General features: G+C 44.2%; 1 protein-coding gene across 1 annotated transcript in view; it reads left to right on the top strand.

Moving 5' to 3' along the window:
- Positions 1–12,406, top strand: part of LOC143297823 (two pore channel protein 2-like) — a 69,122-nt gene that overhangs the window by 8,604 nt on the left and 48,112 nt on the right. Inside the window, exons 7-11 of the mRNA XM_076610333.1 lie at positions 156–228; positions 2,361–2,450; positions 3,292–3,388; positions 6,116–6,181; positions 7,345–7,409. Of these exons, the coding sequence (XP_076466448.1) occupies positions 156–228; positions 2,361–2,450; positions 3,292–3,388; positions 6,116–6,181; positions 7,345–7,409 (391 nt within the window). The remainder of the gene's footprint in view (positions 1–155; positions 229–2,360; positions 2,451–3,291; positions 3,389–6,115; positions 6,182–7,344; positions 7,410–12,406) is intronic.

Genomic DNA, 12,406 nt, shown 5'->3' with positions numbered 1-12,406 from the left:
TTTCAGTGTTGATGATGCTGATTTCATTGCTGATGATGCTGATTTCAGTGCTGCTGCTGATGTTTCAGTGTGCTGATTTCAGTGCTGATGATGCAGATTTCAGTGCTGCTGACGATGTTTCAGTGTGCTGGTTGTGCTGATTTTGCTGATTTCAGTGTGCTGATTTTGCTGGCCATGCACCTGTACATCTTCACCCTCTTTGCCATGTTGATGTTCCCCACCCCACAGGTAAAAGCCACACACACACACACACACACACAGGTATGAGTCAGGTTCACACACATACACACACACATACGTAAAAAACCAGGCTTACACACATAAATATTCATTTTGAGAACTTTACATTAGAGTGTTGTTAATGCAGTTCAGTTAATAGTGGGAATAGTGGGAATGTGTCATTAATCCTACACAGTCCAGGGGAGTGAAAGGAAAATAAACCTTGTTGATGTGTCAGTAATCCTTCACAGCCCAGTACAGTGTGAAAGAAAAATAAACCTTGTTGATGTGTCAGTAATCCTTCACAGCCCAGTACAGTGTGAAAGAAAAATAAACCTTGTTGATGTGTCAGTAATCCCTCACAGACCTGTACAGTGTGAAAGAAAAAAATAAACCTTGTTGATGTGTCAGTAATCCTTCACAGCCCAGTACAGTGTGAAAGAAAAATAAACCTTGTTGATGTGTCAGTAATCCTTCACAGTCCAGTACAAGGAAAATAAACCTTGTTGATGTGTCAGTAATCCTTCATGGCCCTGTACAGTGTGAAAGGAAAATAAACCTTGTTGATGTGTCAGTAATCCTTCACAGTCCAGTACAAGGAAAATAAACCTTGTTGATGTGTCAGTAATCCTTCATGGCCCTGTACAGTGTGAAAGGAAAATAAACCTTGTTGATGTGTCAGTAATCCTTCACAGCCCAGTACAAGGAAAGTAAATCTTGTTGATGTGTCAGTAATCCTGCACGGTCCAGTACAGTGTGAAAGGAAAATAAATCTTGTTGATGTGTCAGTAATCCTTCACAGCCCTGTACAGTGTGAACAGAAAATAAACCTTGTTGATGTGTCAGTAATCCTTCACAGTCCAGTACAGTGTGAACAGAAAATAAACCTTGTTGATGTGTCAGTAATCCTTCACAGCCCTGTACAAGGAAAGTAAATCTTGTTGATGTGTCAGTAATCCTGCACAGTCCAGTTCAGTGTGAAAAGAAAATAAACCTTGTTGATGTGTCAGTAATCCTTCACAGCCCAGTACAAGGAAAATAAACCTTGTTGATGTGTCAGTAATCCTTCACAGCCCAGTACAAGGAAAATAAACCTTGTTGATGTGTCAGTAATCCTTCACAGCCCTGTACAGTGTGAAAGAAAAAAATAAACCTTGTTGATGTGTCAGTAATCCTTCACAGCCCAGTACAAGGAAAATAAACCTTGTTGATGTGTCAGTAATCCCTCACAGACCTGTACAGTGTGAAAGAAAAAAATAAACCTTGTTGATGTGTCAGTAATCCTTCACAGCCCAGTACAGTGTGAAAGAAAAAAATAAACCTTGTTGATGTGTCAGTAATCCTACACAGCCCAGTACAGTGTGAAAGAAAAATAAACCTTGTTAATGTGTCAGTAATCCTTCACAGTCCAGTACAAGGAAAATAAACCTTGTTGATGTGTCAGTAATCCTTCACAGCCCAGTACAGTGTGAAAGGAAAATAAACCTTGTTGATGTGTCAGTAATCCTTCATGGCCCTGTACAGTGTGAAAGGAAAATAAACCTTGTTGATGTGTCAGTAATCCTTCACAGCCCAGTACAAGGAAAGTAAATCTTGTTGATGTGTCAGTAATCCTGCACGGTCCAGTACAGTGTGAAAGAAAAATAAACCTTGTTGATGTGTCAGTAATCCCTCACAGCCCAGTACAGTGTGAAAGGAAAATAAATCTTGTTGATGTGTCAGTAATCCTGCACAGTCCAGTACAGTGTGAAAGGAAAATAAACCTTTTTGATGTGTCAGTAATCCTTCACAGCCCAGTGTGAAAGGAAAATAAACCTTTTTGATGTGTCAGTAATCCTTCACAGCCCAGTACAAGGAAAATAAACCTTGTTGATGTGTCAGTAATCCTTCACAGCCCAGTACAAGGAAAGTAAATCTTGTTGATGTGTCAGTAATCCTTCACAGCCCAGTACAAGGAAAATAAACCTTGTTGATGTGTCAGTAATCCTTCACAGCCCAGTACAAGGAAAATAAACCTTGTTGATGTGTCAGTAATCCTTCACAGCCCAGTACAAGGAAAGTAAATCTTGTTGATGTGTCAGTAATCCCTCACAGCCCTGTACAGTGTGAAAGGAAAGTAAACCTTGAAACGGTGTGAACAGGACAGTGACAGGCGGAGAGCGAACCGCAGCCTGCCTGTGCTGGTGGACAATAGGGGACTGCAGGCCAACTCTGTCACTGACCAACCCATTGTGAGTCAGTACTGTGTGTTGTGTGATAGTGTGTGTGTGTGTTTGTTCTTTAGTTTAACTTCTTTTCACTGTAAGTGATATTAGACGAGGGAAGGAAAAAAATCGAGGGGGGGGGCGGGGGGGGGGGGGAATTACTGTGTACGCATACGAGTAAGTGAAAGTGTGTGTGTGTGTGAAAATTATTAAGTTTTGTGTCTGTGTGTGTATGTGTCATGGTATGGTGTGTGTGTGTGGTGTGGTGCGTGTGTGTGAATGTGTGCTTGTGTGTGTGTGTGTGTGTGTGTGTGCATGTGTGTATGTAGGTGTGGGTGTGTGTGTGTGTGTGCGCGCTCAATGCATACATCTGTGTTTGCTTGTGTGTGTGTGTGTGTCCAAGAAGGCCATACATAGTGATGGTACATGTAGATCTGTGCTGATGTGTGTGGTGTGGTGTGGTGTGGTGTGGTGTACAGATCAGCATTGATACAGAAGGTAACCAGTACTTCTCCTTACATAGTGATGGTACATGTACATCCGTTTGTGGTGTGGTGTGGTGTGTTTGGTGTGGTGTGTGTGGTGTGGTGTGTGTGCTGTGCTGTGCTGTGCTGTGCTGTGTTATGCTGTGCTGTGCTGTGCTGTACAGATCAGCATTGACACAGAAGGCAACCAGTACTTCTTACATAGTCATGATACATGTGCATCTTTGTGTGGTGTGGTGTGTGTGGTGTGGTGTGGTGTGGTGTGTGGTGTACAGATCAGCATTGACACAGAAGGCAACCAGTACTTTTTACATAGTCATGATACATGTGCATCTGTGTGTGGTGTGGTGTGTGTGGTGTGGTGTGTGTGGTGTGGTGTACAGATCAGCATTGACACAGAAGGCAACCAGTACTTCTCCTCCATGCTGGACTCCTTCATGAGTCTCCTCGTCCTCCTCACCACGGCCAACAATCCTGATGGTACCTGTCCTGTCTTGTTTTGGTTTTAACATATCTTTATTCAGTTCAAATGTACAAAGCGGTAAGCAATCACATTCATTAGCCTCATTTTGGTTATTTTTTTGTTTTGTTTTTTGAAAAAAAGGATGTGTGATGAAAAGATTAACACATGTCCTGCACAATTGATTGCCCTGTGGGTTGGGCACTGATAGAACAGACCCACTGCCCTGCCATGCATGTCGTAAGAGGCGACTAAGGCAGGACCGCCTCGCCCGGAGGATAAAGGGGTTTGCGTAGGGTTAACTACCCTGCCTGTAAAAAAGACCAGTTACAGAAGCATCGATGACAAAGAACCAAAACATTCACCTGGGCAAGGAAGGGTCTCCATCCCGGAGACTTAGCTGAAGCAGCAAGGGACCAACTGGACTGGAATGGCCGGAACAGCCCAGAACAGAGTGCGATGGCGAGGGGTCGTCGATGGCCCATGCTCCACCAGGAGCGATGGGCAAAATGAAATGAATGAATGCACAATTGAAATGATGAATATTACCCCCTTGACACAATGTTGAAGTGAACAAGTCTGCTGTGTTGTTTTGACACAAACCGAAGGCTCTTCAGGTCTGATCAGTGTACAGGGTTTATGCCAAGGTCATGCATCTGCATGGAGTGGAGTGATGTCCTAGAGCTAACGCGTCCGCCTAGGAAGCGAGAAAATCTGAGCGCGCTGGTTCAAATCACGGCTCAGCCACTGATATTTTCTCCCCCTCCACTAGACCTTGTGTGGTGGTCTGGACGCTAGTCATTCGGATGAGACGATAAACCGAGGTCCCGTGTGCAGCATGCACTTAGCGCACGTAAAAGAACCTACAGCAACAAAAAGGGTTGTCCCTGGCAAAATTCTGTAGAAAAATCCACTTCCATAGGAAAAACAAGTAAAACTGCATGCATGGAAAAAAAAAAAAAAGAGGTTACACTGTAGTGTAGCGATGCACTCTCCCTGGGCAGAGCAGCCCGAATTTCACACAGAAAAATCTGTTGTGATAAAATGAAATACAAATACAGATTAACCTCATTTGGGTTATTTTTTTGTTTTGTTTTTTTTGAAAAATGATATGTGATGAAATGATTAACACATGTCCTGCACAATTGAAATGATGAACATTACCTCCTTGACACATTGTTGAAGTGAACAAGTCTACTGTGGTGTTTTGACACAAACCAAAGGCTCTTGAGGTCTGATCAGTGTACAGGGTTTATGCCAAGATCATGCATCTGCATGGAGTGGAGTGATGGCCTAGAGGTAACGCGTCTGCCTAGGAAGCGAGAGAATCTGAGTGTGCTGGTTCAAATCACGGCTCAGCCACCGATATTTTCTCCCCCTCCACTAGACCTTGAGTGGTGGTCTGGACGCTAGTCATTCGGATGAGACGATAAACTGAGGTCCCGTGTGCAGCATGCACTTAGCGCATGTAAAAGAACCCACGGCAACAAAAGGGTTGTTCCTGGCAAAATTCTGTAGAAAAATCCACTTCCATAGGAAAAACAAGTAAAACTGCATGCAGGAAAAAAAAAAGGGGGTGACGCTGTAGTGTAGCGATGCGCTCTCCCTGGGGAGAGCAGCCCGAATTTCACACAGAAAAATCTGTTGTGATAAAATGAAATACAAATACAGATTAGCCTCATTTGGGTTTTGGGAAATGATTAACACATGTCCTGCACAATTGAAATGATGAACTTTACCCCCTTGACACAGTGTTGAAGTGAACAAGTCTACTGTGTTGTTTTGACACAAACCGAAGGCTCTTGAGGTCTGAGCAGCGTACAGGGTTTATGCCAAGGTCATGCATCTCCACCCTTTTTTTTTTTTTTTTTTAACAGCAGATGTGGTAAAGCGTATATGAATCAGTCTGCACACTTTGACGACCCCTTGACCCTGAAACTGTGATTTGTTACATCCACTGTACAGGTCTACAGCTTGTAACAGACTGTTTTTGTCATCTTTGTTACTGTCACTATGCTGGCCTATAGCCATAACAGGCTGTTTGCCATCTTTGTTACAGTCACTATGCTATAACAGGTTGTTTGCCATCTTTGTTACAGTCACTGTGCCGTAACAGGCTGTTTGACATCTTTGTTACAGTGACTATGCCAGCCTATAGCCTTAACAGGCTGTTTGCCATCTTTGTTACAGTCACTGTGCCGAAACAGGCTGTTTGACATCTTTGTTACAGTGACTATGCCAGCCTATAGCCTTAACAGGCTGTTTGCCATCTTTGTTACAGTCACTGTGCTGTAACAGGCTGTGTGCCATCTTTGTTACAGTGACTATGCCAGCCTATAGCCTTAACAGACTGTTTGACATCTTTGTTACAGTGACTATGCCAGCCTATAGCTGTAACAGTCTGTTTGACATCTTTGTTACAGTCACTATGCCGGCCTATAGCTGTAACAGGCTGTTTGACATCGTTGTTACAGTCACTATGCCGGCCTATAGCTGTAACAGGCTGTTTGACATCGTTGTTACAGTGACTATGCCAGCCTATAGCCATAACAGACTGTTTGACATCTTTGTTACAGTCACTATGCCAGCCTATAGCTGTAACAGGCTGTTTGCCATCTTTGTTACAGTCACTGTGCTATAACAGGCTGTTTGCCATCTTTGTTACAGTCACTATGCCGTAACAGACTGTTTGACATCTTTGTTACAGTCACTATGCCGTAACAGACTGTTTGACATCTTTGTTACAGTCACTATGCCGGCCTATAGCCGTAACAGGCTATTTGCCATCTTCTTCATGCTGTTCTTGATTATTGGTGAGTACACATGATGCTCTCCCTTGATTGTTGGTGAGTACACATGATGCTCTCCCTTGATTGTTGGCGAGTACACATGATGCTCTCCCTTGATTATTGGCAAGTACACATGATGCTCTCTCTTTTAAGTTAATTCCAGTGTGGATTGATAAAGTGTTTTGATTGATTGATTATCAGTGAGTTCACATTGTGCTCTCCCTTTTCTGTGCACCATCTTGAAATGGTGCTTAGAGGATGCGTAGGCTTTGTGCAGTATCATTAAATGCTCTTCACACAATGTGCAAATCAGGTACAATATCATTAAATGCTCTTCACACATTGTGTAAATCAGGTGCATCATCATTAAAGGCTCTTCACACAATGTGTAAATCGGGTGCAATATCATGGAATGTTCTCCACACAATGTGTAATCAGGTGCAATATGACGAGATGCAATATGGTCAGATGTTCTGCCCAGAAAGTGCAATTAGGTACAATGTAATTAAAATAATGTTGTACACAGAATTTAGAAGCTATGTGCAATATGATTAAATGCTTCGTACAGAATTTATAAGCTTTGTGCAGTGTGCAATATTACTAAGTGTTCTACGAAGGATGTATAGCTGCATGCATTACAGTTAAATGTTCTACACAGAGTGTGTGGGAATGTGAGTTTCAGTTTCAGTTTCAGTAGCTCAAGGAGGCGTTACTGCGTTCGGACAAGTCCATATACGCTACACCACATCTGCCAAGCAGATGCCTGACCAGCAGTGTAACCCAACGCGCTTAGTCAGGCCTTGAGAAAAAAAGAAAAGAAAAAAAAAGGGGAATGTAAATGATGTGCAAGCAGTGAAGTTGATGTAATCTGTATACAGGTGGGGTTTTAGCAATGTAAATGATGTGTGCTGTGTGTGTGTGTGTGTGTGTGTGTGTGTGCTGTGTGTGTGTGTGTGTGTGCTTTGTGTGTGTGTCATGTGTGTGGTGTGTGCTGTGTGTGTGTCATGTGTGTGCTGTGTGTGTGTCATGTGTGTACTGTGTGTGTGTGTCATGTGTGTGGTGTGTGCTGTGTGTGTGTGTGTGCTGTGTGTGTGTGTGTCATGTGTGTGGTGTGTGCTGTGTGTGTGTCATGTGTGTGGTGTGTGCTGTGTGTGTGTGTGTGTGCTGTGTGTGTGTGCCGTCTCCAGGCCTGTACTGTTTCTGGAACATGCTGACAGCAGTCATCTACAACCAGTTCCGGGGATACTTTCTGGTGAGACCTTTCCCTCTGTGGCTGTCCCTGTCAGAACACTGCTGTCCTTACTCAGCACAGACTGGTTGTAGGATTACTCAGCACAGACACTGTATGATTGCTCAGCACAGACACGTCATGGATAACTCAGCTTAAACAGGTTGTGGAAAACTCCACAAGATAACTGATACTCAGCACAGACAGGCTGTAGGATTACTCAGCACAGACAGGCTGTAGGATTATTCAGCACAGACAGGCCGTAGGATAACTCAGCACATACAGGTCATAGGATTACTCAGCACAGACAGGCTGTGGGATAACTCAGCACAAACAGGTCATAGGATAACTCAGCACATACAGGTCATAGGATTACTCAGCACATACAGGTCATAGGATTACTCAGCACAGACAGGCTGTAGGATAACTCAGCACAAACAGGTCATAGGATTACTCAGCACAGACAGGTCATAAGATTATTCAGCACAGACAGGCTGTAGGATAACTCAGTACAAACAGGTCATAGGATTACTCAGCACAGACAGGTCATAGGATTATTCAGCACAGACAGGCTGTAGGATAACTCAGCACAAACAGGTCATAGGATTACTCAGCACAGACAGGTCATAGGATTATTCAGCACAGACAGGCTGTAGGATAACTCAGCACAAACAGGTCATAGGATTACTCAGCACAGACAGGTCATAGGATTACTCAGCACAGACAGGTCATAGGATTACTCAGCACAGACAGGCTGTAGGATAACTCAGTACAAACAGGTCATAGGATTACTCAGCACAAACAGGTCATAGGATTATTCAGCACAGACAGGCTGTAGGATTACTCAGCACAGACAGGTCTTAGGATTACTCAGCACAGACAGGTCATAGGATTACTCAGCACAGACAGGCTGTAGGATAACTCAGTACAAACAGGTCATAGGATTACTCAGCACAAACAGGTCATAGGATTATTCAGCACAGACAGGTCATAGGATTACTCAGCACAGACAGGCTGTAGGATTACTCAGCACAGACAGGTCATAGGATTACTCAGCACAGACAGCACAGACATGTCATAGGATTACTCAGAACAGACAGGTTGTAGGATTACTCAGCACAGACAGGCTGTAGGATAACTCAGCATAAACAGGTCATAGGATTACTCAGCACAGTCAGGTCATAGGATTACTCAGCACAGACAGGTTGTTGGATAACTCAGCACATACAGGTCATAGGATTATTCAGCACAGACAGGCTGTTGGATAACTCAGCACATACAGGTCATAGGATTACTCAGCACAGACAGGTTGTAGGATAACTCAGCACAGACAGGTCATAAGATTACTCAGCACAGACAGGCTGTAGGATTACTCAGCACAGACAGGTCGCAGGATAACTGAGCACAGACAGGTTGTAGGATTATTCAGCATAGTCGGGCTGTAGGATTACCGTAGGATTACTCAGCACAGACAGGCTGTAGGGTTACCGTAGGATTATTCAGCACAGTCAGGCTGTAGGATTACCGTAGGATTACTCAGCACAGACAGGCTGTAGGGTTACCGTAGGATTATTCAGCACAGACAGGCTGTAGGATTACCGCAGGATAACTCAGCACAGACAGGCTGTAGGATTACCGTAGGATTACTCAGCACAGACAGGCTGTAGGATTACCGCAGGATAACTCAGCACAGACAGGCTGTAGGATTACCATAGGATTACTCAGCACAGACAGGCTGTAGGATTACCGCAGGATAACTCAGCACAGACAGGCTTTAGGATTACTGTAGGATTACTCAGCACAGACAGGCTTTAGGATTACCGTAGGATTACTCAGCACAGACAGGCTGTAGGATAACTCAGCACAGACAGGCTGTACAATTACTCAGTACAGACAGGCTGTACAATTACTCAGTACAGACAGGCTGTACAATTACTCAGTACAGACACAATGTATGATTACCTACCAACCAATTAAAGGCTAGAAAACAGTTGGCTTTGTCTATCACATCCAATTTTGCATTTTTTGCTTGAGTTGTGTGTGTGTGTGTGTGTGTGCATGCGCATGAATGCATGTGCGTGTGTGTAACAATATTAGTCAAACAATGAATGCATTATGATGATGAAGATGATTATTATGATAATGTTGTGTGTGGGTGTGTGTTTGAAAAAGCTGCAGAGACAGTTTAGGATTATTCCACCGCGGTCTCAGTCTCCGTAAACAGTTCCACTACAATCTCAGTCTCTACAAACATTATTGCAGTCTTGATGACAGTTGATGATCATTGTCACTGCCCTGCAGTTTTCTGTCTCCAGCATATGTAGTGCTGTTCTAAACCTAAATAAACTAAGTTGGTCTCTTTTATTGACACCGTTAAGTCACTCTGTGTGTGTGTGTGTGTATGTGGTGTTTGTGTGTGTGTATGTGTGTGTGTGTGGTGTTTGTGTGTGTGCGTGTGTGTGTGTATGTGTGTGTGCGTGTGTCTCCAGCATATGTAGTGCTGTACTAAACCTAAATAAACTAAGTTGGTCTCTTTTATTGACACCGTTAAGTCACTGTGTGTGTGTGGTGTTTGTGTGTGTGTGTGTGTGGTGTTTGTGTGTGTGTGTATGTGTGTGCGCGTGTGTGCGCACAGATTGATTGATGTATAGACTGATGTACATCTATATATATCGGTAGAAGCATGATTGTGCAGTGTCACTTAATGACTGCAAACACAGACCAAAGAAACACTTTCCACTGTGGACTGCAGTGTGAAGTGATGTGGAGGGATAGTGTTGTCACACACACACACACACACACACAAACACAGACACACACACACACACAAACACAGACACACACACACACACAAACACACACACACATGGATGTGTGTTTTTTTCAGTTCCAGGTCTGGTCACACTGAATGTAGAGCGGTAGGTATGTCTCCTTGCTGAGTGTAGTTTGGCTTTGTGTGTTACTTACAGCTGGTATTTCTCATTTCAGTGCCTTTTACCTTTTTCGTTTTGTGAGTGGCTGGTAGATGGCTAGCGTGATGTAGATGATGACTTCTGAGAGTGACCTTACCCAACTTTTTCTGGAACAGCCCCACTGGCTGAGGATACAGTCCAGGATCCCCCCCACCCCCCACCCCCTTCCCCACCCCCCAAAAAACAAAAACAAAAAACTGTTCATTTTTTCAATCCTTTCTCTGGCTCTTTGCCTGTTTCTTTGATCTCCTTACTACACACCGACAAGACAGCTACGTCCATCATCAGACAGTGACTGCATAGAGCTACGTCTGTCATCAGACAGTGACTACATAGAGCTACGTCCGTCGTCAGACAGTGACTACATAGAGCTACATCCGTCGTCAGACAGTGACTACATAGAGCTACGTCCATCATCAGACAGTGACTACATAGAGCTACGTCCATCGTCAGACAGTGATTACATAGAGCTATGTCCGTCGTCAGACAGTGACTACATAGAGCTACATCCATCGTCAGACAGTGACTACATAGAGCTATGTCCGTCGTCAGACAGTGACTACATAGAGCTACATCCGTCATCAGACATTGACTACATAGAGCTACGTCCATCATCAGACAGTGACTACATAGAGCTGCATCCATCATGAGACAGTGACTACATAGAGCTACATCCGTCATCAGACATTGACTACATAGAGCTACATCCATCATCAGACAGTGACTACATAGAGCTACGTCCGTCATCACACAGTGACTACATAGAGCTTTGTCCGTTACTAGACAGTGACTACATAGAGCTACATCCGTCATCAGACAGTGACTACATAGAGCTACGTCCATCATCAGACAGTGACTACATAGAGCTACATCCGTCATCAGACAGTGACTGCATAGAGCTACATCTGTCATCAGACAGTGACTACATAGAGCTACATCCGTCATCAGACAGTGACTACATAGAGCTACATCCGTCATCAGACAGTGACTACATAGAGCTATGTCCATCATCAGACAGTGACTACATAGAGCTACGTCCGTCATCAGACAGTGACTACATAGAGCTATGTCCGTCATCAGACAGTGACTACATAGAGCTACGTCCGTCATCAGACAGTGACTACATAGAGCTATGTCCATCGTCAGACAGTGACTACATAGAGCTACGTCCATCGTCAGACAGTGACTACATAGAGCTACATCCGTCATCAGACAGTGACTACATAGAGCTATGTCCGTCATCAGACAGTGACTACATAGAGCTATGTCCGTCATCAGACAGTGACTACATAGAGCTATGTCCATCGTCAGACAGTGACTACATAGAGCTATGTCTGTCATCAGACAGTGACTACATAGAGCTACATCCGTCATCAGACAGTGACTACATAGAGCTATGTCCGTCATCAGACAGTGACTACATAGAGCTATGTCCGTCATCAGACAGTGACTACATAGAGCTACATCCATCATCAGACAGTGACTACATCGAGCTATGTCCGTCATCACACAGTGACTACATAGAGCTATGTCCGTCATCACTTGCAACTCATCAACAAGACAGCTATATGGACACCAGACAGTGACTACATATAGCCATGTCCATCATCGGACTGTCGTTGTCTCCAAATTCCCTCAGTCAGGACAAAGTCATTTTGTCAAAATTTCTTCTCAGTTGCCACCCCCACCCAGTGAACTCCTTGCCACAGAGATCAGGACACTCCCTGTCCACTTAGTGAACTCCTTGCCACAGAGATCAAGACACTCCCAATCCACCCAGGGACTCCTTACCACAGAGATCAAGACACTCCCCATCCACCCAGTGAACTCCTTGCCACAGAGATCAGGACACTCCTAGTCCACCCAGTGAACTCCTTGCCACAGAAATCAGGACACTCCTAGTCCACCCAGTGAACTCCTTGTCACAGAGATCAGGACACTCCCCATCCACCCAGGGAACTCCTTGCCACAGAGATCATGACACTCCCCGTCCACCCAGGGAACTCCTTGCCACAGAGATCAGGACACTCCCAATCCACCCAGTGAACT

This window comes from Babylonia areolata, chromosome 23 (assembly GCF_041734735.1).
Source record: "Babylonia areolata isolate BAREFJ2019XMU chromosome 23, ASM4173473v1, whole genome shotgun sequence".
NCBI classification, from domain to species: Eukaryota; Metazoa; Mollusca; class Gastropoda; order Neogastropoda; family Buccinidae; genus Babylonia; species Babylonia areolata.
Note: the sequence above shows the minus strand (reverse complement) of the source record. Positions and strands in the feature narration are given on the sequence as shown.